Genomic DNA, 26,921 nt, shown 5'->3' with positions numbered 1-26,921 from the left:
ATAAGGCAACATGACCTCTTCAACTATTTTGATGTATTGAAACTGATCCATTATCCCTGGTATGGGATCAACAAGCCTAACACCATAGTATGAGGGACATTCCCATGTCTAGAACGACCCATTTTCAGAGAGAAATGCACTATAACCATCATGCACAACATTTGCTGCCTTCCTAAATAAGGGTCGTAATTGAAAGAAATAATAGAAATAATAGGCAGACATTTGTATCAGTAAATGGTTATCACTTTAGGGTCTGTGACCATACAAGTCTCATTTCTGGCCAGCAGCAGAAGTAAATGTGCAGCGTACAGTTTGTAATTACAACCAGGATTACTGAGCCCTTGTATGAAACTCCTCCACTGCATTGCTTGGCTCATTGAAAAACCAAGAAACCCAATTTGGGATAGAGAGGGAGCTTGTGCCATTGCAATACTGCAACTTCCTCAGCAGATGGAGCCTTTTACTAAGGCATACCCAACATTTTCTATTTTTGCTGCTTTTCAGGCACTGTGTAGTTGTTTGTTCAATACCCTTTTCATTGCAGGAAACACTGTGAATGGCTTTATTCACACAATCAACTCTATGCACCCCATAAACAATTTGCAGTGGGCCCAGACAAGAACAAAACCAGTCCTTGTATCACTCACTCATAGGTAAGAAATAGTTATGAGCAAAAAGTTTTCGCAGGAAATATAACGCCCATAGATTCCAATATATATATATATTCAGTCTCAAGCAGCTGCACTCTTGTCAGTAAATGTGGGTGCAGGGTCAAGTAATATGTAAAAATCTTCTCATGGGCCCACACTTATCCTTGAAAAAGGCTGAAACATCAGATATACAGTATAAGATGCATACAATAAAAGCTATTTGATTATACATACACTGGGTCCATGAGAAGATTATATATATATATATATATAATATACACAAAAGCCATGAATATATTGTATTTTATATCTTTATAAACAGTGAGTAGTGATGTCATTTGTGTCACATGACTCACTGAAACTTGTGTATTATAATAAATAAAGTACCCCCAGTTGCAAAATATGAGGATATTAGAAGTTATCTTTGGGCTTTCGGCTTGTGCTTTTATAGGGTCATGAAACTCCCCGGTAACTTATAATATCCTTACATTTTACAAGAGGGGGTACTTTATTCACTATAAATGCACAAAAAGAAAGTTTGATTACTCAACGTTCATTCTCACACAGAGACCTTCATCTGGAGTGCAGCAAGACAACCATCCTAAACACACAAGTTGTTCTACCAAAGAATGGTTAAAGAAGAATAAAGTAAATGGTTAAGAAGAATAAAGTAAATGTTCTGGAATGGCCAAGTCAAAGTCCTGACCTTAATCTAACTGAAATGTTGTGGAAAGGCCTAAAGCGAGTGGTTCATGTTAGGAAACCCACCAAGATCCAAGAGCTGAAGCAGTTCTGTATGGAGTCGATGAGCAGGACTGATTTGATCAACAGTAACCTCAAACGTTTAGTTGCAGTTATTGCTGCACAAGGGGTCACACCAAATACTGAGCGAAAGTAAACGAATACTTATTCACTTACCAAGCACAGATATGTTATTGGATCCTTTTTTTCAATAAATAAGCGACGAAATATAATCGTTTGTGTTTCATTTGTTTAACTAGGCTTTCTTCATCTACTTTTACAACTTGTTTGAAAATCAGACAAAGTTTTAGGTCACATTCATATAAAAATATAGAACAAACCGTGTACACAAAGCTGCTCAGTGTGGGGATCTCTTGCTGCCCTCACTTGATGGAATGCAGAGACCGAGGTGGAGAGCTTAAAACCTTGAACACATACCTTTGCGGTACCAGGTGCTGTACTGAAGGACCCACGCCTGTTTCAGGGCCAAGTAATCCAGTCCAAGTAGTTATCAGCAGCACATCGTAGATTTGAACAAACGTGAAATTTATTGTATCAAAACATTTCAAACTGGGCAATGTTTCGGGCCAACCGGGCCCTTTATCAAGCCTTAAGCCATAAAAATAGAAAATTACATAGCCTTTTGTGCCAATAGGCACTTAATCGTAGGATGTACAGCCTATGATTAAGTCCCTATTGACACGAAACTCTGAATTTTCTATTTTTTATGGCCTAAATTGAAAAAAATACCCTAAGATGCCTATGCACCTTGTATCATGTATAGTAAAAAGCAAAGACAGCTGTTATATATTCCACTTTGTGCCAAGCCCAAACTGCCCCCTCGCTCTGATCAGGATGTGCTCATTGGGAACACGCAAGCACAAAGTCCATGTTTATTATTCAGCCCGCAGCTTCCAGTCTGACGTGAGCCTTTTGGGTAATTTCCTTAAAATAAACTTCCTTTTCTAAATGACGTAAGTACCAGGCCAGCGCACTCGCTAACCATTAACACGTTCAATAGACATTATGATCTGTGTGGTTAAACCTGATTTATTTAGAAAGGAGCATTCACAATCCAGGCTTATTTGGTGGCAAAATTGTAAGATGAGCTTGAATTTAACAGTCGTAAACAAACAGCCTGCTAAAGAAAAAAATATATACCGGTATACACATAATCAATGTAATAGAAGTGACACACAGTTGTGCACCGCCTTTTCTTAAACCAAATATCAACAGAAGGCAACGCAAAGGCTGCAGCATTGTTCTATATGTTCCTGGTTCTCTGCTGAACCAGCTCCGTTACCCCCCATTACACTCTGTTCCATTTACCCTTTCCTTACCAGAGGCACCACCAGCAGGGCACACTGAAATACAAATTGGAGATTTTTGGAGTCCATATTGATGAATTTACATGTGTCAGTCTTTTGGTTGGCTGCTCGGGATACATTTGGGAAGTCCCAAGTATTGGTTCTGCTTCCAGTCATGTACAGATCTGCCTCTGGGGATGATGGAAAGGTCTAGACGCCAAGGTCAAAATCATCTCTCTAAGGAGGAAAAGAAAAAGTAAATAGGCTATAATGGAAAGCAGAAGCAATTACTTAAGCAGGGACATTTCTGGCGATTTCTGCCCAATGGCAGCAGATAATCCATCAGACTGAGGAGCTATACAGAAAACTTGCAAGAATGGTCTGCTCAGTGATTCAACTGATCTGTATATAAACTGGCAGCAGTTCCAATGGCACACACTACATTCCGTTGCTTTACCTCCTCATTGTATTCCATCACATGCTTCTTAATCTTAGAAGAATCCACCCAAGTCACAAAATCCTCCATATTTCTGCAAAACAAAAAGGCAAAATGAAAAATTTAGACTAAATCAACACCTAAACATCAACATCTCAGAGTAACAAGCGGAACTAAAAACATACAGGTCTGACAAACTATATTAAAGGAAAAGTAAAGCTGATTATAAACAAAAGCCCCTACTCCCACACTCCAGTGTGCATCAAGGTGCCTGGTTGCAATGTTTGCCAGCAGAGCCTTCTCTGCTGTGATTGGTAACCATAAAAAAGTGTGCAATAAAAAAAAGCCAGGAGCAGGTGGGCTTCAGACACTCTGCAATAGCATTGATGGGACAGGCAGTGGTACTGGCAAACATGGGGGCCACCAACCTTGCTCTGCATTGCCATTAGTTTTGGAAAGCAGTTGCCCTCTTTCAGGAGTCAGGTGGAGCAGTTGGTCTGGGCGGGGGGGTTCTTGTTTAAAACAGGCTTTAATTCTTCTGCTTTAAAGGAGACATTTTATGTAAAAAACAAGAATGTGCCAGTGCATTTTTCTCTTTTAGATATAGAAGGAATGTGCTTTAAAAAGCTGTGTTTCTGGTTACTTTAGTGAAAATTTTGCAGAATCCCTGCTAGTCCCACCTATATGTTCCACTTCCTGCTGCCTCCTTTCCCAGGCTGTGCAGGGGAGCCAGCGGCACTCAGTTCACTGCACTGTAGGACAGGAACCAATCAGCAGGTAGGATGACCTGATAGGGAACTGAAGTCTGTCTTTGCTTGTGTGACTGCAGGTTTGTGATAACTAGCTGTCCCCCTCCTACTGTGCTTCTGACAGGGACTGTTAGGACACGCCCATCCCTCATTTGAAACAGGGAACATTGAACATCTATTGGGAGCGCCAATAAAGGGGCTATTTTTAAAGATAGTATTAATTTTTAGCACATTGTGAAGCCAACACTAGATATTCTTCATAATTGCCTACAAAATTAGGGTTTTTCATTCATTTTATTGTATATGTCTCCTTTAATGGATTTACCAGGCTACCCAGTTTTGGGGCAGTGGTAAAATGGTACCTGTGAAGTTACCCATAGCAGCCAATCAGATATTTGCATTCTTTGTGCTCCCTGCAGCAGTCTGATCAAAACAAATTGCTGAATGGTAACTATGGGGCTACTGCATTGGTGCAAATTAACCTAGTGTTAATGTACTTCACCGTAGAATATTCTCCCCAACCCCTAATTAGCAAACTCTAATTTGAGCAAAATTCGGGATTCCGTGCATCCATATTGTATGGCTATTCTATGAATCCAGCACATAGTAGATATAGTATACGTAGTGACATAAATACTGCACAGTGTTTAAACCTAAAAACATAAAACAGATCATTAACAAATATATTTCATGATTTCCTAAAATATTCTATATGTGTAGCTGTACAGGCAGTAAAGGCAGACAAAGCATACAGCAGATGGTCTTTTCATTTCAACTATAATAAAGTAATTCAAGACTTCCACCGGCAGAGGGAGCAGTTTACCAGCACTTTTCTTTAACCTCCCCTTTTCACACCTGTATTACAGTACCCATGATAGCCAGAAAATAGCAATACATTGCCTCCCTAGAATCACCTACTCTACTTCATTATATACACAATTTAGAGGCAGTGCCGGCTCAGCAACACACCATTGCTTTTTGGCAGAAGGAAAGTGCAAAGCTGGAGGGTGTTGGAAAAGACTGGAGCGGATTTCCCCCACAATACATTGCATATCCAAACACATCCCTTCCAGTGAGCAAGGCTTCCGGGTGGGCTACCAATGCCATATGCATGCAATGTGAATTATTAGAAAGCCATTACATCAGTAAGGCAAAGGAGCTATGTTCCTACTGGAGCAATATTTGGATCATAACACTTTGTATTGGTATTATGGCTCCACTACCTGCACGGCAACACAATTCTACAGATTCTACTTTCCCCTACAGCTAAAAACAGTTTTGCGAACGAATCCATAGGTCTTGGTCAGAAAGTGGTTAAAAGTTATGTCTCAGGGGAAACTATAACCTTATCTAGCAAATATTTAAATAGTGATTCAAGTATAAAGACTCCGCTTCTTAAGTACAATGAACAGTCAGTCTAGGTGGGAGAGGAACCTACATGGAAAAAGTGGCCTTGTTGATGCTGCCATTTAATCTGTAGAATTGTTTTTACTTAAAGGGGTGGTTCACCTTTGAGTTAACTTTTTTACTATTCTAGAGAATGGCTTATTCCAAGCAACTTTTCGATTGGCCTTGATTTGTTATAGTTTGCCTTCTTCTTCTGTCTCTTTTCACCTTTCAATTACCCTATCTGAAAAACAAATGCTCTGTAAGGCTACACATATATTGTCATTGCTGCTTTTTATTACTCATCTTTCTATTCAGACCCTCTCCTATTCATATTGCAGTCTCTTCTTCAAATCAATGCATGGTTGCTAGGGTTATTTGGACCCTAGCAAGCAGATTGCGGAATTTGCAAACCAGAGAGCTGCTAAATAAAAAGCTAAATAACAAATAAACACAAATAAAAAATGAAAAACCAATTGCAATTGCAAATAGTCTCAGAATATCACTCTCTACTAGGGATGGGCGAATTTGATTCGTTTTGGCAAAAATTCGTCACCGTCAAAATGTCGCAGTCGCCCATTAAAGTCTATGGGCATCAACATTTTTTTGGACACGCGCCTTTTTTTTTTTTGACGCACGACGCAAACAAGGCGAAAAAATTTGCCCATCCCTACTCTCTACATCATACTAAAGTTTAATTCAAAGGTGAACAATCCCTTCAGGGATGTTATATGTAAGTATAATTGCTATGCAAAGCACTACCATTTTGCACTGCTAGTTCTGACTGTGTGTTCTATCAATACCATGTTGCAGTAGATGGCTCTCCTCCAGCCAAGGCTCCACTCTCCTTTTTAACAGGGTATGTCTGTAGAAATGACTATATCACAGATACATGGCATACGTTGGACTTTAATTGATGCTAAAGTCATCTAAAACTTAGTCAGTCAGTGTCTTTGATCAGAAGGGATAATAAAGATTGGAGAGGTTGAATCAGTGTCTAGGTGAGGGTGCCCTGACTGAAGGTGAGGGTGCACGGACTGAAGGTGAGGGTGCCCTGACTGAAGGTGAGGGTGCACGGACTGAAGGTGAGGGTGCACGGACTGAAGGTGAGGGTGCACGGACTGAAGGTGAGGGTGCACGGACTGAAGGTGAGGGTGCACGGACTGAAGGTGAGGGTGCACGGACTGAAGGTGAGGGTGCACGGACTGAAGGTGAGGGTGCACGGACTGAAGGTGAGGGTGCACGGACTGAAGGTGAGGGTGCACGGACTGAAGGTGAGGGTGCACTGATTAAAAGTGACGGAGCACAGGCAGGCGTGAAGTCAGGGTAATGAGGTGAGGATTCATACATAGGCAATGAAAAAAGAAAGGGTTATAGTATTCAAATTCCACCTCTACCGCCTGAAGCTAAACAAGTCTCTTCCCAGGGATGCCGGGGTCTTGTGCACAGACAGATTCCCCTCCGGCTGTTTGGGCATGTGCAAAAGTGCCATTCAAATTCCAGTAGAAAGAAAGAAAAACACACGGAGGCCTTTGAAGTGGTAGCAACAAACGCTGCTCACTGCGCATTCACATCAATAGATTTTGGAAACAGACTTGCCTATGGATTTTACCTACCAGTAAGCTAAACACATAACCACTGAGATCTGACGGGTCATTGTGCAGAACATAGTCCTTCAAACATTGCATGTCCCTAACTCATAAAAGGATTGGTGCCTTCAGGTGAGAACATAGGAACAACTGCAAGATATTCTTTTCACATTGGCACGCACCTGTGCCTAAATATAAAGTCATCTCCAAGTTATATCACACAGCAATCTCCATGTACTTCTATCCAGGGGTGCACCAAATCTACTATTTGGGATTCGGCCGAATCCCTGAATCATTTTTGAAAGATGCAGCCGAACACCAAACCGAATCCTAATTTGCATATGCAAATTACTGCATGGGGTGTTAAAGCAAAAAGATTATTTTACTTCCTTGTTTTGTGATGTAAAGTCACGTGATTTCCTTTCCCATCCCTAATTTGCATATGCAAATTCAGATTCATTTCGGCCAGGCACAAGGATTCGACCGAATCCGAACCCTGCTGAAAAAGGCTGAATCCTGGACGAATCCCGAACCGAATACTGGATTTGGTCCATCCCTACTTCTATCTACAAGTTAGCCCAAGCCTTGAATAACAAAATACAGACAATTTGTATTTAGGCTTCTGTACTTGCAGGGCCTGTATATTGTATCTTCTGTATCTTACAGGGCCTGTAGGTGCGCACTAGTCTGCTAAAAGCCTTAAGAGTCAAATTATATAGGGACTAATAAAAAACAACAGTTGCCGAATCAATGCTCTGCTGCATCCTGTGAGCCCATTGAGTGATGAGGAAGCTGAAGCTAGCTATGGACATGAGCATTCTTACTGCGTGATGCGCTACGGCTGCTGTATCTTGAAGGAGCGACAGCACCCACTGATGGCAGATTGATGTATGTGATGTCTTCCCAGACAATGGGCTCACTGATCTCTCACTGGCACGGTGGCTGCTCTATGACATGCAGAAAGAAGCATTTCTGTGCTTAAGGTTAAATGTTAATGGAAAAATGTCAGCCTGATATTGGAATGTGATGAGATCTTTTACACGTTTCTGTTTAAAACTATGTCATGAACCACCCACAGGCTTTTTCCTTACCTGGCCCCCTTCCCCAACCTCTCTACCAAACATGGGTGCTGCTCACCTCACAGCCCATCTCTGCAGCTCACAACAAGTATAGTGCAGCCTTTTAGCCATTAGGGATGGGACAGTACAAAGAGTTTGTGCAGTGGGGCTAGCAAGTGGCGAGGTTAAAGGGGAACTGTCGTGGAAATTTAAATTTAATATAAGCTTCAGCATAGTGAAATAAAAAGCTTTCTAAATACAGTCGAACCCCAATTTTAAATCCCCTGATTTTAAGTTTTCCCTCATTTTACATTGTTGTTTTGTGGTCCCACCTATATATTATGCATAATACATTTCCATGATTTTACATTTTCCTGGATTTTACACCATTTGTTTCTGGTCCCCTGAAAACTTCTACTGTTAATTACAAATTCTGAACCGTTTTTGAAATAATCAAGTTTATCTTCACTGTTCCTCTCTCAGCATTTGTTTCTCTTCATTTTGTCTTCATTTAGGAGTTGAGTGTCAGATAATCATTGACAGTTGGATCCAATATATCTTAGAGGACTCCTTTTGCCTAGAAGATGTATTCACTCTATTAAAATCACCAGACATCATGTCTCTCTACATGCAGAATTTGTGCAAAAGGCAGTTATTTTGTTTTATTGGAATCAGTTATTTGAGTGAGCTCTTATACATCTGCTAGTAAAGGAAGCCAACTATAAGATCAGGGGCGATCCTGGCCCCTCCGCCACCTGAGGCAGCAGCAGTTGCTGCTGCCCCCCCTCCCCCAGAAATTCACTCTTAAAATACCAGGAGCAGCATTTTTGCTGCCCCTGGTACCTAGTGGGGCGCTGCCGCCTGAGGCGACAGCCTCAACTCGCCTCATTGGCGAAGCACCCCTGTATAAGATATATTGGATCTAGTGGTCAATGAATATATGACACCCAACTCCTGCATGAAGACAGAATGAAGAAAAACAGATGCTGAGAGTGGGATAGTGATTATTTCAGAAACAATGCAGAATTTTTAACCGACTGTACTTAGAAAGTTTCTTATTTCAGTATGAGGAAGCTTAGATTAAATTTTCATTTTCTTGATAGTTGCCCTTTAAAAATATACAACACTGTAACATATCAAATGCTTGTTTCAGGTATCATGTTTAAAAAGAAAATACAAACTGCTTTATAAGAAGTGCTTCCCAGCATACAAATTCCGATAAAAATAAATACAGCTTGAATCTTCCTCCATGTTGGCGTTCTACTAGTAATCCCACCACACAGAAAATATGTGCCCTCTTCTCAGTAAGTAAATGAATCTCCTGCAGCAGTGGTTTTCATGCATTTTCTTCTTAAGCCCCCAATCAAGGTCCAACATTTGGTCAAGACTACAATTACATAGAACATTGCTTTCTCAGGCAGTTTTAATCATCGTTCCAAAAAATGCTACAGAAAACAATGAGGTTATACTAATAATCCTAGGCAGCAAATAGGTTTTTCACCCAGATTCTCACCCACTAATTAATGTCTTGGTCTCACCTCATTTTGCTACAACCACATCAATAGCTACACTCTTAGCTCTACCCAACACTGCCTGTACCTGAAGTCATTTTGGGATGTTTATAGGCCTTTTATAATAGCAGGGTTTATTTCAGGTGCAAATTATGGAAAGCAAAAGACTAGACTTACACTGCAGGAGAGTGGGGGCAGGCAAACACAAAGTGGAGATGTCTGTAGCTAAAGAGCCAAAGGTACCTTTAAGCAGCAGAGATGTACTCAAGCCTTTCAGGTACAGGGTAATTAACACTCTGATCCTGAGCATTTATCTACAGTCCCTTAATTAACATTTGGAAACAGAATATGCAACTAAACCTAAGTGCTAATCACAACTCCATTATACTGAAGTTTTTTTGCTGGCACGCTTGGCTGGCTGAGATACCTCCAGTGCCATGCTGCCTGTTTTAAAGCTACAACTCTGAGCATTCAGTGGAGAGCAAAGGGTACAAGAAGGAGGACAAGGCAAGTTCAAGAGCTGGGGTGGAGTGTTTGCACATCCCAGAGCTAAAGCTGTTTTCACTTACTTGTTATGTGGTTAACCAATCAAGGTATAAATATAAGCTTGTGGAAATGCACTGAATTCCTACAGCTAAATATAGTTAAAGTACACAACGCTAAATCATACGTTATACTTACATTAATAAGTAGGTGACATCAAAAGAGGCCCATTTATAAAGTGAACCACGTTGGCCAAGTTTGATATTTTCTGAACTGGTCACAGAACCCGAACCATAAGAGCAATAGCACATAGATTAATTCTGGAAAATTTGAAAATGTGGAATTCCACCGCATACCATTGTCCTAAAAGTTAAGTCATCTGCTTGCTATTAATGAGCAACTTGACATGGTTGCCAGGTTTGTTCTAGAGCTGACCCTGACCCTCTGTTTCCCAACCAGGACCCAAACTGGCCTGCGATGCCATCATGATTCTGAAATCCCCACACAACCCAACCATCTCTGATGTCACTTGAATGGGCAGGGGCAAGTTTAAAAATCAAAGTGGCATGAATTTCAGGTCATCTGCAGAGAGGGATCCGGCAGGGGGAGAGCTAGCCCTCTACTGCCCACAATCCGTTGGAGAAGTAATTCATCAACCTGAGCCTGCCTGATGCACGAGTAAACCCACAAGTTTCAGTTAACCCTGTGCACACTGGATGGCAAACCAATTGCACAAATATTGACTGCCCAAACCGCGGTAACCACAATATGGTATATTTGTCCATGCTAACGTTATTTAGCAAATATCACCGAACGATTATTACGTGGTCACTATTTACTGCACAGATTCTCCAGTATCATAAATAATTAAAAGGTGTACTAAAACCAGTTGTTGCACAAATAGAGAGTTTATTAGCTATTAAAAAATTCAGAATCACTTATTGATTAAATAAAAACTGGCTGGCCAGAGCTCAGAATTAATTCAGTATAAATTCATAAATAATTGATAATTCAATGATTTACAATTCATAGTAATTAAATTCATTCAGTTATAAATTTTCCATTAAAAATTCCTGCTTGGTCACCCCCCTGATCTCCAAAACACCATAAAAGTCTTCAGTGTGAGAGTGGTAGTTCTCCAACATAAATCGTTATCCACAATCAATTGGATTAAATGTTAATTTGGTGTCGTTTCCAAAGCTGTCCCAATACATTTCTAACTTGGTGAATGCAAATAATTGATCCTGATCTTATGGTGCAATCATCTCCAAAATCCCTTGAAGTGGCTAAAGTGTGTGTGGAGTGAGAGTGTCCGGAGGTTTGTGTTCTGCAGTGATATTGTGCCATAAAATCAGGATCAATTACTCTCATTCACCAAATTAGAAATTTATTGGGACAGCTTTGGAAACCAAATTAACATTTAATCCAATTGATGGATACGGATTGGAGAACTACAACTTTCACACTGTGGGGCTGATTCACTAAATTCGAGTGAAGGATTCAAAGTAAAAAAACTTCGAATTTCGAAGTATTTTTTGGGCTACTTCGACCATCGAATGGCCTACTTCGACCTTCGACTACGACTTCGAATCGAAGGATTCGAAGTAAAAATCGTTCGACTATTCGACCATTCGATAGTCGAAGTACTGTCTCTTTAAAAAAAACTTCGACCCCCTAGTTCGGCAGCTAAAAGCTACCGAAGTCAATGTTAGCCTATGGGGAAGGTCCCCATAGGCTTTCCTAAGTTTTTTTGATCGAAGGATATTCCTTCGATCGTTGGATTAAAATTCTTCGAATCGTTCGATTCTAAGGATTTAATCGTTCGATTGAAGGAATAATCCTTCGATCGTACGATCGCAGTATTTGCGCTAAATCCTTCGACTTCAATATTCGAAGTCGAAGGATTTCAATTCCTAGTCGAATATCGAGGGTTAATTAACCCTCCATATTCAACCCTTTATGAATCAGCCCCTAAGACTTTTATGGTGATTTGGAGATCAGGGGGATGACCAAGCAATTTTATTACTATGAATTGTAAATCAGTGAATTATCAATTACTTTTTTTTTTTAATTTGATCAATAAATGATTTTTAATTTTTAATGCTCTATATTTGTGCAACAACCGGTTTATTGGTTTATTGGTATTCCCAATAGGACCTTGGGGATTAAAGGTGTTTTAAAGATCGTGTTGGGATATACCCACATTACATTAAACAGATTCTCCAGTACTCAAAAGTGAGTACTGGAGAATCTGTGCGGGGCTCCAGACACTCAACTAATATAATATAAAGGAAAATCTCCATAATGAAGAAAAACTGGCAAGTTGGGATTATTCACACTGGAAGAGATTCTCTTATGATGGATATGATCACTGTTTATAAATACACATAAGGGTCATGCTATAAACTCTCCAATACCATAATAGCCAGAAAATAATTCTTTACATTTGAAGTTTTCCCCCCCCCCCCCGAAGCAGTCGCACTGTTAGATACATAAGATAGTGTCAAGAAAGGTTTGGATCACTGGTCCTATTGCCATTTTGGAGATGGAAAGGAATTCTGTTTCTCCTTCTCAGGAAAACTGAAGAGAGATTATTCTGGACAAATAAGAAAGTTAAGGTTTGACTCAATGGACCAGTGTATTTCTTCAAACTCCACTAGTAAGTACCCATTATAAAAGCTTTGTTCCAGTTCTGTGCAGAAAACATTTCCATTCACACATTGAGCTGGGTGTCAGGAGCGCTGCTGCATTGCTCTGCGCCAAAAGCAGAGATTTGTTCCAAATGCAGGGTTTGCAATCTGAGTTGTTCCAGCCACATGATGGCAGTAAAAGTTTTATGTTTTTCAAATACAAAAAAAAAAATAGGAAGAAAAACACAATGTTAAAAGTATTGGTAATACAAAAATGTTTAACCATATATTAGACATGTTTTATATCTAATATATGGTAAAAGGGGGGAGAAAAAATAAAGGGTGGGGGGATCTCACTGGCCTGGGGTACTTTCACTCTGAGCGCTGTGCCTTTAGAGTGTCCCAGTTTCCCATGAAGAAATTCAGAACAACATGGAAAACTTAGTGATGCACATTCTGAACCTGGAGCGCCATCATTATTAATTTAGCCGCACTTGACCTGCCCTCACTTGATGTCTAGGATGGCCACCTAGACAGAATTTGGCTGGTTTAGCCAGTAAATGCCCAGCTATGGCCTTCATTACAAATTCCCTACTTCAATGGGAGGTATCTACCCCCCATAATGTTGTTGCCATTAGGTATGGTACAATAAACCCAGAAGACTAGTATAAATATTAGTCCATAATTATAGGGCACAAAACACGTAGGGCCATTGGAGTTTTTCCCTTTTTATCTGTATCTAAATAAACAGTGGTTTTTACTTAATACTTGTGACCTTGTGTATTTCCTAGGGAAAACAAGTGGCAGCTCTATTGATGTCACCGTAGGGTGACTGCCACCCACTAAAGATGTTTTGTGCTGGCCCAAAGCCATGACCCTATGGGTTGCAGACTAGTCTGCACAACACCAGTGTACTTTTTGCATTCTCTGTCCCAGGGTTGCTTGCTGTTGGTACTTAAGACTCACACACAAACTGCTCACATTTTAAAGGTTATAATAACTCCAATAGAAGCAACATCTACAATATATGCCGCTTGCAAGGGAGAATGGCATATTGTATTCTCAGCTTTATGAGAAGGGAGAAGGATAGAAATAGCTATTAATATCACAGGAAGTGGCTGGTTTAGAGCATCTACCACAAAATGGGGAAGGGAAGGACACACACTGTGATATTAGTATAGAAGCAATAATGCTACATTTTCTGATGAGGTAGGCAGAAATAAAAATATATAGTATACAGAAATGTAGAACTAGACTATTTTGTTACTATTCTGTGTTTGTTTCTTTATTATCTGGAGAAAAGCATGAAAAATCCTTGAACATGAGATACACATGTGAGCTTCCACATGATTAGAGGTCCACATATCTCTCCCTTTTCCAATTTAACAACAGGGATCATTATTTTCTCCTATATTTAATTTAGTAACAGAGATGATTATTTTCTCCTATAGTACTGCCTTGCTAACATACTCTCTAAATATGGGAACATGGCATTAAATTAACCCCAGGAACGAATGATGTGAGAGACCACTATAAGACAGCTAAACAAAAGAGAAGGCATCTGGCTTTAACGTCCTTTGCTGTGGAGTTGGCTAAGCTTTACAACAAAAAGACATTTAGCTAAAAATAAATATTAGTATTTGCGATTAAAGAGTTCAATGCTCAGATGAATATTTTTGCTAAATAGTAATACAGAAGATATTTTTAATTGCAATATCTAAACACTATGAAAGCCAATCTGAATATCTGTAGGAGGCAGGCCTACATGTGTTTCATGCAGTTTCTCACAAGGTCACATGGTACAGGGATGTATAGAATTGCCTAGATATCCAGAAAGCTCAAAATGATCGCAAAGCCAAGTTGGTGGCAAAAATAATCCCAGTGGGTTGGATTTAATTTTTTTACAATTTTTAATAAATTTAGGCAAAAGAACCCAGGTTCCAAAAGTTCCATATTTTCAGCCCCATCAACTTATCTCTCTAACAAGGAAGGAAAAATGGATGAAAGCGGGTGAGCAACTATGGCCCTGGGGGAAACTGGTTTTATCTTTCAATGGTCAGATGGCAAATTTGAAAAACCATATGCATTACGGATAAAAGAAATGCGTAAATACAAGAGATTAGTGATTTCAATGACGTGTTTTGGAGGTAACACGAGTATGTAAATAAAACATTATTCTTGCATTCCTTTGCAACATACAGCACCTCCATAAAGCATGCAAATGGAAACACAAACATTCTGCCATTGTTGCCACTTAACCATTAAAAGATTCACTGCAAGTTTATTTGTATTACACTATAATCCCAGGATCGGGCTAAAGGGTCACTAAGTACTTCTTTTTATATAGCTGCTTGGCTTGTTTTCCTGCTAACATTTTTTGGGCCAGATACTGCATTAATACAGCAAAGCATAAAATAATTAATGGTGGTGAAATATCAAAAGAGCATTTTTTTCATATACAGAATGGTATTGCTCAATGTGATTATAAATCATCTTTTCTTTGCAGAACAAGAATCCTTTCCCAAGCGTTTTTCTGCATATCTTACTGTATTAGATTCTATCTGGGGTATGTTAGTAACAGAATGAGCTGTAGAAGAATGCAGACAGTACTTGCACTTATGCCCTTACAATGCTTTACAAGGAAGGCAAAAAAAAAAAACAAAGTGTTTTACCTAAGCCTACCTCCAGAAACCCTGTGCATTCCTGGCATACTTCTGCCAGGGGCTCTGGCACACTACACAACTACACTATGGGTATGAACAGAGCATTATCTATCAACATTGATGAAAAAAAAGAATTAATCAAGGGCATTTCAGAAATTAAGATGAAATAATTCATAGATCTGTTAAAAAATGCATTGCATTTCATACTGAAAACCAGAAGCAAAAAGAGAAAAGGGAAATAATAAAGCAATCAAGGAGGGATGGAAAGTGAAGCAAATGAGAGAAAGACGGAAAGTGAAGTCAGTGAAGAAACATGTAGGGGCACATTTACTTAGCTTGAGTGAAGGAATAATAGAAAAAAAATGGAGAGTGAAGTGAATTGGGGCAGGATGAAGGGATGTCCAGAGATGAAGGTTGGAAAGTGAAACACAGAGGGAAAGGACAAAAAGTGAAGCAAAGAGGAGAAAGATGGAAAGTTAAGAGCAAAAGGAAAGGATGAAACTGTGAAGTATAGAGGAGAAAGACGAAAACTCAAGTAAAGAGGAGAAAGACAGGAGAGGAGAGAGATAGAAAGTAAAGAGTAGAGGGGAAAGATGTAAAATAAAGGAGTATCGGAGTGAAGCAGGACAATTAGGCATTCACACAAAATCAGTTACCCTGCCTTTGGGCTTTCTACAATGGACTTTCCCTCTGGGCTCGAAAAAGCTCAGCCACAAAGTTTGAGAACCTATTCTCAATTTTTTTTTTTTTTGCTTCCCATAAATATGAATATTCTTAATAGGATTTAGGATATAATGATTTCCATACAAAGTATAACAAACCTGATATTTTAAATTCCAATAGCAAAACTTGCTACAGCATTGTGTCAGAACTGAATGTGCTACCAGCCATAGGATACCAGGAACAAGACAGTCTACCCTATCCTTTGGCAATTTCTAGTATAAGATATTTTTACAGCAAGGTGAAGCAAGAGCACATTAAAAAAAAGCAGTAAGAAACAGTCTTACAATTGTGCTAAAAAGTAAGATTCAGGCCATGGTTGCTTTAAACAAAACAAACTGAAGCCAAGATAAACTCTCAGAGGTTAGACAGTTGTGTCTGGAAAGTAAACGATCAGTGTATTATTCCATCTGCGAACAAAGAAACCCTTTCCAAGCCACTCTGGCCAGCCTAGTCCAATGAAAGATTCTCGTGGGATTTTGGGAATAGAACAAAGTTGGCAGATTGAACCTGACTTTGTCTTTGTATTGGATATGGGAATATTGGTATTATATTATATTCGCTACAGGTGATCCAAGGTGTTAACATTACATTTTTCATCCTTAACAGGCTAAACAAGATGCTCAGTGTTTAGATCAGTGATACATATATATCAGGTCTGTAACAGAGCCCTTCCAACATGGCCCCCCCATGCACTACACCTCTGTGGTCATGTTATGGTCCATGATCCCTTAACAGACAGTAGAGGGCAGAATTATCAAGGGTCAAATTGAAAATTTGAATTTTTATTTTTTCCCTAGTCGAATTTGACAGTTTTGACCATGAGTTATTCAAATTCGATTCAAGTTTTTTTTAAAAAAAATTGAATTTGATTTTCGAGATTTATAATACTTTGGTCCTTTAAGAACTCAAATTCGACTAAGCGCCACCTAAAACCCTGCCAAATTGCTGTTTACGGTAATGGGAGAGGCCTAGGGATCAATTTTGAGTTGTTTGCAACCTTCCTGACATTCCAGTTTTTCAGAGAAAAAAAAAATGTAATCTAATTTGATTCGAGTTTTCGGGTTGATTCTATTCCCCAGAGTTTTACGAGTTCATGGGAGTTTTTACGTTTTTAAAAAAACCAAAAAAAAAAAACCAAACCTCACATGAACATGAAATTCAACCATTGATAAATGTGCTTCTAAGAATAGAGTTAAAAGGCAATAGATACCCAGGATGGCCTCATCTGATGTAGTTATTTCTGGTGTGGCCATAGCTAGTGAGAGAACAAAGGATGCCAACTTTGGCTAGAATAGGCAGGTAGTCCTATGTGTTAGTAGTCAAACCCCCAGCCATTAGCAACTGCTGCTGTTGGAAGGCTCACAGAAAAAGGCTTGTAACATGGTGCAGTCCATGTCCATGGTTGAGAAAAACGCCCTTATAGCTTCCCTTATATTATGTGACCAGTGATGTTCTAAGATAACATTTTGTTAAGTAGCTCTCCAGTTAGGAATTTCAGCAATTTACCCACAATTCCGATGGCTTCTGGAGCTCACAGCACATACCTCCCATTGTGAAAAGTCAAAGGCAAGCTTTGACTTCTACCATGTGATCTAAAAGGCACATTGGTTAGCGTTGCTGCTCTGGGGTCTTGTTTGGTTTCAACCAGTGCATGTATTGCTAGGAATTTATGTTAGATATGTTTATGTTAGTTATTTGGCTAGTGAAGAAAATGACTCTAGTGTAACTAAACATTGTCTGTAAACCAGAGTACAATAAATCATTGATATATAGTTATGGGACTGTTATCCATAATGCCTGGGACCAGGGGTTTTCCATAATCTGGAGCACCTACTTAAAAGGCTACTAAAAATCTATTTAAACATTACATAAATCCAATAGGGTTATTTTGACTAAATAAGTATTAATTATATTTTAGTTAGGATTAAGTACAAGGCACCGTTTTATTGCTACAGAGGAAAAGGAAATCAGTTTGAATTTGTTTAAAATGGAGTCTATGGGAGATGGCCTTCCATTCTGAGCTTTTTTCCGGCTAAGGGATTCCCTACCTATATAAGCAATAGATAATCTCCAACTAGACCAGCGCAACCAAATATTTGCCACTAGGTAACATTCAGGGTAAGAAAAGACATGAAAGTGAACTCTACCTAAATCATTAATGTTTTCTATCCCAGTGTAATAATATAAAGATCAGCAGTGCACGCACTTTCCAACGCCACTTTACCACCAACTTCAACGGTTTTTGTGAGAAGGAACTAAAATGTAAGATTTTATTATTTGACCCTTGGTTATCTGAACTCTGTAAGACCTCATTTGGAGCCATCAATAAAATAAAACATGAAAGCATATGCCTCTCCTGTTCTGAGCTCAGCACACACACAATGTTTTTCTTCTACCCACCCCTACGAGGCCCCATTGCACGCGCGGTGATGCTGCAGGATGCTGTGGTTACGCACAGGAAGAGCTGAACACAGAACAAGTGAAGGAAGTTTCAGCAGCTGTCAACCACAGCATCATAAGAAGGACCTTTTCTGACCTGACCAATGTTACAGGAGGACAGAATAAAGCAAAAGGTGTTTGTAAATAAGGCCTAAAATACTTTCTAACTTGATGTGCTAAGCACAAAATGTCAATATATGATAACGGATTTAAAAGGGTTATTCAACGCTGAGTTAACTTTTAGAATGGTGTATAGAATGATATTCAGCAGCACTCCAATTTGTAATTTCAGCAATCTCGTTGCTAGGGTCCAAATATAGGAGAGGGCTTGAAGGATGAGTAATTAAAAGCAACAATAACATTAAATTAATTGCTGTACATAGCATACGTTTTTAAATGGGGTCAGTGACCCCCATTTGAAAGGTTGAAAAAAAAGTCAGAAGAAGGCAAATAATCAAACTATAAGAAATAAATAACAAAGACCAATCGAAAAAATGCTCATAATCTGTCACTGTATAACATACTTAAAGTTAACTTAAAGGTGAACCACTTCTTTAAAGAACTTAGCGAGTTAAACAAAACCTTACTTGCATTCACTTTATTTATATATATGCTCAAAAATTTAGGTTATTTGCTTAGGGAGTGTTAATACCAGCATTTACGGTCTCTTTATAGTGACTATAGTGCTGACACAAGTGATTTTATGTTTTCAATCCCAATAATGCTCCATCACCAAAGTGCAAAAAGGGTGCAATGACTTAAAGGAACAGTTCAGTATAAAAATAAAAATTAGGTAAAAAATGTTTCTAATATAGTTAGTTAGGCAAAAATGTAATGTATAAAGGTTGGAGTGACTGGATGTTTAACATAACAGCCAGAACACTACTTCCTGCTTTTCAGCTCTCTTGGTTTCCACTGATTGGTTACCAGGCAGCAGGGCCGCCATCAGGGGGGGACAGGGGGGACAAGTGTGTCGGGCCCGGGCCTGAAAGGGGGCCCGGCAGTGCTGCATTTTTGAAAGAGCCGGGCTCGCCTTACGAGCGCCCGAGAAGTGCGGCTATTTCTCGTGGAAGTGGTGAAAAGCCGAAGTCCCGACCTGAAGTCATGAAAACAGCCGAAGCACCGAAGCGTGAAAAGACCCGAAGTCACGAAAACAGGTGAAATTGAAGTCCTGAAGCGGTTAAAAGACCCGAAGTCATGAAAGGAGCCGAAAATAAGTCCTGAAGCTGCGAAAAGACCCAAAGTCACGAAAGGAGGCGAAGTTGAAGTCCTGAAGCCTTGAGTTCAATTCTACTGAACTGGGACTGAAAAGTTTTTAATTCTATTTTGGGGCCCCAATTTTTTTTTAACTTGTAAGGGGGCCCCTGCCACCAATGTTTTTATTTATTTATTTTTTTAAAAAAATTTAAAACATTTTTTTTTTTGGGGCCCCAATTTTTTTTTAATTTATAAGGGGGCCCTGACCACATTTTTGGCCCTCCACCACATAGGCCAGTAAAATTTTGGCCCTCGGTACCACAGAAGTTGGACAGCACTGCCATATGGAATAAAGATGGTCTCTCTATCCTCCTTGGTTTTTTTTTAGTTCCGTCAGCTTCAAATGTTATGTATTTCCTTCAACTGAATTACAACTGTATCAAAAAACAAAGCAAGAAACACTTACCTTGTAACCAGAAAAGCTGGGTCGGTTATTACCTCAGGCCCAACACGGATATCTGGCAGATGCTGTTAAGGTTATATAGCAATATTATATTCATCATCATTTTCAAGTCGTTGTTATGTATAGAGCCAAAAGCTACGCAGTGTTTTCACAACAAAAAACATGGTTTGCATCAAAGTTGACAACTGGAATATAGTTGTGTGAAAACTATAGATAATGAAATAGCATAATCACACACCCAAATCTATCATTTCTGTGTAATATTAATACAGGTAGGGGTCCTGTTATACTGGATGTTCGGGAACTGGGGCTTTCTGGATAACAGATCTTTCCATAATTTGGATCTTCATACCTTAAATCTACTAGAAAATCATGAATGCATTAAATAAGACAAATTGGATTTAAGGATTAAGGATTAATTATGTCTTAGTTTGTATCAAGTAGAAGGTATTGTTTTATTATTACAGAGAAAAAGTTAATCGGTTTTAAAAATTTGGATTATCTGGATAAAATGCAGTCTATGGGAGATGGCCTTGCTGTAATTCGGAACTTTCTGGATAATGCGTTTCCAGATAACGTATCCCATACCTGTAAATTAAAAATCCAATCATTTTATCAAGGATACCACGGAACTGTACATAATCAGGAAATAACTGCCAGAAAATGGCAGAAAAAACAGATAGACAAATTGAATGGACAGATCTAAAAGTGTCATGAATCATATAAATCTTTAGCGTTGTATTAACAATTATATTTACTTAGTTTCTATAAAGCCTATAAGTTAGGAACTAATCTTAATGATGTACAATCACTGTAAAGAGATTTGTAAATGCGTGGGTACTATATAATTAATCAATATCAATAAAGATGACTAAATGGGCATAAGTTGGCAGCATGTGCATGATTATCCTTGGGTTGGGTGTATTCCAGAGAGTTTTTTTTCTTAGATGTTTGCAGTGAGTGAGATCTAAGCAGAGTTCAGCTAACTTAAATAACTATGCAAATGCCTTTAACCCCAGTGATTGGGTAAGCATTGCATGCTTTTAAGGGAACTCTTGCTAGAAATGGAGCTAGCATGTGCTGAACACTGTCCCTTGGTCCCAAACTCATTAGATGTAGCAATGCAGAGAATGGCCTTCAGATCAAGTGTTTACATCCCTTATGGAATGTTGGTGCAGTGCTTGTGTTGACTTTACTGGAGAGCTTGGTGTTAGAGAGCTGTCTGCCAGTTTCCTTACTCTGATCTGCATTATGCCAGCCACACATTTCACAGGGACTTGCAAGAAATCACATGTACACTTGGACATCTACGAGGCTACACTGTACTGCATTATGTTCCTGGAGCACTCAGGACCCATTTAATCTGTTTTGCAACATTTTAACCGTGACTCGGATTAGACTGGAACAGAAAGACAAAATTAGCAGTTTTACGTTGATTTCTGCAGACATGCTTGGTTTGCATTAAATGAACATAGTATGCAGCAGGTATTCACATTAACCCTTCGTGGACAGTCAAACATATTGATAACAACTGGCCACTAATATAATCTGGCATTTATTTTACTGAGGTGATACTTACATTTGGCATGTAATTATTGAATTAATTTAACCTGCCAGTCACTGCAAGATTCCACCATTGAAATAAAGTTTGGCCAGTTGAGTAACGCATGCCTTTCCAAATACTGGACCATAAATGCTACCTGCTTAGCAGCTACTATGTATTACAATAACAGCAGCACCTTTAATTACGTTACCTCCAATACAACTAACCTTCTGAGCTTGAGTTCAAGTGTGTTTGAGCCTCTGATCTTTTAACATCTTAGGGACAATCCTGCCAATCATAGCAACATACCCCAGTGCTAAGTATTAATACAGAGAAACTCTATCAATTATAGCAATGGCTTATCAAATAGTATAAAGAAGGCTTCAAATATTAGCACAGGCCTCTGCTGAAAAGGAAATATGTAATATTAGCCTGAGCATATGGCTGGTTTATAGGGGCGTTTTAGTCTGAAAAATGTAAATAATAAATTTCCCGATTTAGTGACAGCAGATATAGAAAAATATATAAATGCTAAACTTGAGGTCAGTTATGCTTTTTTTGTATGTACAAAGACAATTTTAACCTTTCAGCTTTGATCAATTGTGGCTGTAGAGGTCAAACCAAGACCCAAAGACACTCAAAGTAAATGTATTTAAAAAAAAAAAAAAAAAAAAAAAAGGAGATGTATGCACAGAATATGTTCATCACATTTAGATCACACCCAGTAAATACCAACAGCACACAGCACATACAAAGTCACACAAAGTAGAGGGTCAATCATGATCACATAGATATGGAGCTGCTGACATACAATATACAGACCTCTGTACATCTCAGTGTTCTCTCTCTGAAAAGATCTGAAGTCATCATCATCATGATTAATTGAAATAGTGCCATGCGGCTAGCCAATTATGCTCTCAAGAGAAATAACTAGGAAACTCAAAATTACATGAAAATCCCTATTACCTATACTTTGTGTTAATAGTAATTGTCCATTTCCAGAACTGCACAACAAATCATAATACATTCCAATGAAAAATTAGGGTTTTTTTTGGGGACTGTGTTCTGCTTTATGTATACATTTAAGAGGAGCAAATCACTGTTGAACAATACCTACAGAGAGAGAAAATACAGAAATCTGTTTTAAAAAGCTGGAATATAAATTATTAATGGAAAAATCAATAGAAGTTCTTAGATCCTCTTGCAGAGGAGAGGCAGTCTTAGTTCTTTATCAATATTGTAATGGAGAAGTGTAGAGCACATATTTTTAATTAGAACATGTGAATGTTCCTTCACCCCACACTTATCATTCTTCCCATGGATTCATGGATTACAATTCCAAACAAGCTTCAGCTTCCTGTTTCCCAGCAAACATAATGCAATGACACCAGTTTCCCACCATTCCAACCTCCAAAGATATGATTATTAAACAGGACACAGCATCTATTTACATTCCCTGCCATGGTGGGTTTAAGCTGATTAAGCTTGTTTGGAGCTTGAAAGACACAACACTATATCTTTGAATAGATTCTATCATATTAAGTCATAAATGTAGAACTTTAAATTGGTATGAGAGTATCATTAGTTTTACACTGTGTAGGGTACACAAATAACACATTACAGTTTACTGAAACAAAATAAACAGCCTTCAAGGATTATATTGTCTGTCCTAGCCACAATACATAAATGTATAGACTGCTGAACAATCCAATTTTAATGAGGTTCTAATATATGACTAAATGTTTCTTACAGGCCCGTCAATGTATTTGAAAAGCTATTTTGGTCCACACGTGACTTGTCTGCCTCACCCTTGCTTGGGAAAGAAACCACATACCTTAACACTCAGACGTGGGACTTTAAGAGTGGATGGTTGCTACCAAAAAGATTATTAACAGAAAAAACACCAAACAGCAACATGTTAGTAACTTACACACAAGTAGCAGTATTTATGTTCAACAATATCTTCTACCACAGGGGTGTCCAAAAGGTTGTTAGGGATCTACCAGTAGATCTTTAGCTGGTGATCAGTAGATCTCAAGACACTGTCAACAAACAGCTTGACTAAATCACCCTACTGTTTCATGCTTTTCATTCAGATATTACTTTAAGGTTACAAAAGAAATAGTTGTTAAATATAACAATATACATTTTCTTATAAATCAATATTTAAGTAATATTTTCCATGGAACAGAATGCTAACAATGTTTTATAGATGTAGATCATAATGGGACTTCATTAAGTAGACCTCACATTAGTAAAGTAAGAGCGCTCCTGAATCTACCAAATATTGGATCCCCAGGCGGGCAGAAATATCTAGGAACTATAGCCATTTCCAGCATGTTGCAAACTAATGAAGTCTTGTAAAACTACAAAAGTATCTCAAAGCAAACTACCACTGGCTGGTCCTCGTACTCATCAAAACCTTTAGTAAAGGGGGTGTAAAATGGCAATAAAAAGGGAGCACGATCTGCAAAAATTCATGCTGTGCTGAATGTAATAACACACCCAGATATTCATGTAATAAAACCCATTTTGGATGAGGTAAATAACCTCCAGAAAAGAAATCGCATTATCATGTCTTGTGGGGGAGATATACCCTCCACCACTGTATTACAGTATTAAACTCCTATGCAATCAATACAGCAGTAAAATTATCTTGACTCTAAGGGGCACATTTACTTAGCTCGAGTGAAGGAATAGAAGAAAAATACTTCAAATTTCAAATGTTTTTTTTTAGCTACTTCGACCATCAAATTGGCTACTTCGACTACGACTTCGAATCAAACGATTCAAACTAAAAATCGTTCGACTATTCGACCATTCGATAGTCGAAGTACTGTCTCTTTAAAAAAACTTCGACCAACTACTTTGCCACCTAAAACCTACCAAACATCAATCGTTCGATTCAAAGGATTTAATCGTTCAATCAAACGATTTTTCCTGCGATCGTTCGATCGCAGGGAAATGCAGTAAATCCTTCGACTTCGATATTCGTGTGCCTGAAATGCGTAAGGCTATGGTGTGCCTGGCTCTTGGGTCACCTAAGTGGTGACTGCACGTACAGGGTCCAGGAGATTACCATAATTCTAGGGTTGTCACCCACCCTGCCAGCCTAAAATCATGCAAATGGCAAAATGCTGGATATAGACCGGTGTGCCACTGCTTGAAAGCAATGCTCAATTCAAACTTCATGGCATGACACATTCCAGAAATAATTACACAGCAGGCCTGCCAGATAAATTAAGAATATATATATTTTTATGGTTTATTTCTATTTTTGAGACTATTCATTTGTGGGTGTTTTTTTTTTCCAAAACATAGAATTGTTTGGTTTCGGCATGAGCCATCCCCACCCACTTTGTCATCACTGCTACATAAGAGTAATAAGTGGCCTCAGCCACCGTCTGTAAGATATATAATTGCACACACTGCTCTTTTGAAGGACGCCATGTGAGCCATAAATATGCAGTCGCTGCACCTGAATGAGAAAGTGGCACATAAAAGTAACGATTCCTTGTGCAGCACTTCTTTGGTTCTCCGTCATATTCAGCTGTGGAATGTTTGTTTTAATGCAGCATCACTAGGAGATAAATTCACTGTCATGCAGTTCTTCTCATTATAGAAATCTTTTCAGCCTGTAATTAGAATATTTTCAGCTGCCCATCCCTTGATGCAACTAGCAGACAGGCTATTTTACTCATGTAGTTATTGGTTTCTGACATATGCCAGCTGTCCAGCAGATTGGAACATATGTAGCCCAGGTGTTACCGGTGCTATCTAGTCAGGTATATTTACAGACACTTCATGCAGACCACCTGCCTCATGTCATAAAACTATATAAGCCGAAATACACCTCCAAAGCTATTCTGAATTTATGAATGTTCAATATTTTATTACCCACTTACCTGTTGTAGATAGGATAATCTACAATGCTGACACTCATATACCTGACTGACAGCATTTTACATTCTAAGTTTCTAATTTTCATATTGTTCTATTGATACTGAATATTGTTTTAATCAGAAACACACAATCCTACATGTACAAAAAACTCCTATGGCATTGAAATGGTTCACCTAGGCTTGCTCACTACAGCCTGCATGTCTAGTGGATTACAGGGATGGTTCACTCATTACTGTGGCCCAAATACTGTAGGACTGGCTGTATTACTTTTAAACTGCTTGCTATAAGTAAATTACAGTAGAACCCCCATTTTACGTTTTCAGAGGAACAGAAAAATATGGTTTAAAATCCATGTATGATGTAAAATCAGGGAAATGTATTATGCATAATATATAGGTGGGACCACAAAACAACAATGTAAAAGGAGGGAAAACTTAAAACCAGGGGATGTAAAATTGAGATTTCACTGTATCAATTGACAGCAAAAGCACTATGGAGACGCTACAGGCAAACTAGCAGTCTTTCCCCCATATGTAATAAAAAGCACTAAGTTTGCCCAGGATCAGTAACACATAGTAACCAATAAGATGCTTGCTTTTAAACAGGTGAACAGTAAATGCTTCCTGCTGATTGGTAGCTATGGGTTACTGCTCCTGGGCAAACTTAGGGCCTTTTATTACATATCCCCATTTGAGTGCTTTTACACTGCAACTCCCTTTTTTTGGGACAAGTTACAAAAGTTGTGTAATTTGTCCCAAATGAAAGAAGTTGCCATTTAAAAACACTACAGGATCTGTTCCATTATTTGATCTACACATTGATGCACCCTTGCACAGGGGTGGAATGGACCTAAAACAACCCAGATATTCTGTGATTCACGGTTGCTTTGCTATTTTGATCTGCAGAGCAAAACTAAACCCCTGTAAAGAGAAAGGTCCCCATGCACAGCACTCTATAGTCTCCCCTGCCTGCATTCTCCCAGCATAGTCTATTACTAAAAAGTGTCCCTGGATGTAATGCTGACCTATCGATGCAGAGCAGCAAGGTGGAGCTTTCTGGACTGGCTCAAACTACACACACACCAAAAAGTTCAGTGTCGGTAGTCCAATCTGAAGATATGGAAGACGGCACCTAAGAACTCAGCTGTGATCCTCTACATTGACAGGTCAGCATTACATCCAGGGATGGTTTTTGAATTAATAGACTATGAGGGAAGGAAGCAAGGAGGGGGGACAATGGAACTCAAGTGCATGGTGGCTATTCCCTTTACGGCAATCTAATTCTCCTTTAATTGCATTAATTTGTTATCCACACACCTCCAAAACAAAAAATGTCAGGCCATGTTTTATTATCAGCAGAGATAGCCTAACATGCCTTCAGGCAGACCTTGATGGTACAAACCTCCTTTGGTCAAACAGACTGAGCAGCTAATTTGCCATAGGTACAACAA

At 38.9% G+C, this 26,921-nt stretch overlaps 1 protein-coding gene across 1 annotated transcript in view; it reads right to left on the bottom strand.

The window, feature by feature from the left end:
- Positions 1-2,423: 2,423 nt before the first annotated feature.
- The window catches only part of imp3.S (IMP3, U3 small nucleolar ribonucleoprotein S homeolog), a 52,540-nt gene continuing 28,042 nt past the window's right edge, over positions 2,424-26,921 (bottom strand). Inside the window, exons 5-7 of the mRNA XM_018261162.2 lie at positions 20,029-20,080; positions 3,156-3,228; positions 2,424-2,935 (exon numbers count right to left, since the gene is read on the bottom strand). Coding sequence (XP_018116651.1) covers positions 2,909-2,935; positions 3,156-3,228; positions 20,029-20,080 — 152 coding nt within the window. The 3' untranslated portion in view covers positions 2,424-2,908. The remainder of the gene's footprint in view (positions 2,936-3,155; positions 3,229-20,028; positions 20,081-26,921) is intronic.

The sequence above is a fragment of the Xenopus laevis genome, chromosome 4S (genome assembly GCF_017654675.1).
Source record: "Xenopus laevis strain J_2021 chromosome 4S, Xenopus_laevis_v10.1, whole genome shotgun sequence".
Lineage (NCBI taxonomy): Eukaryota > Metazoa > Chordata > Amphibia > Anura > Pipidae > Xenopus > Xenopus laevis.
Note: the sequence above shows the minus strand (reverse complement) of the source record. Positions and strands in the feature narration are given on the sequence as shown.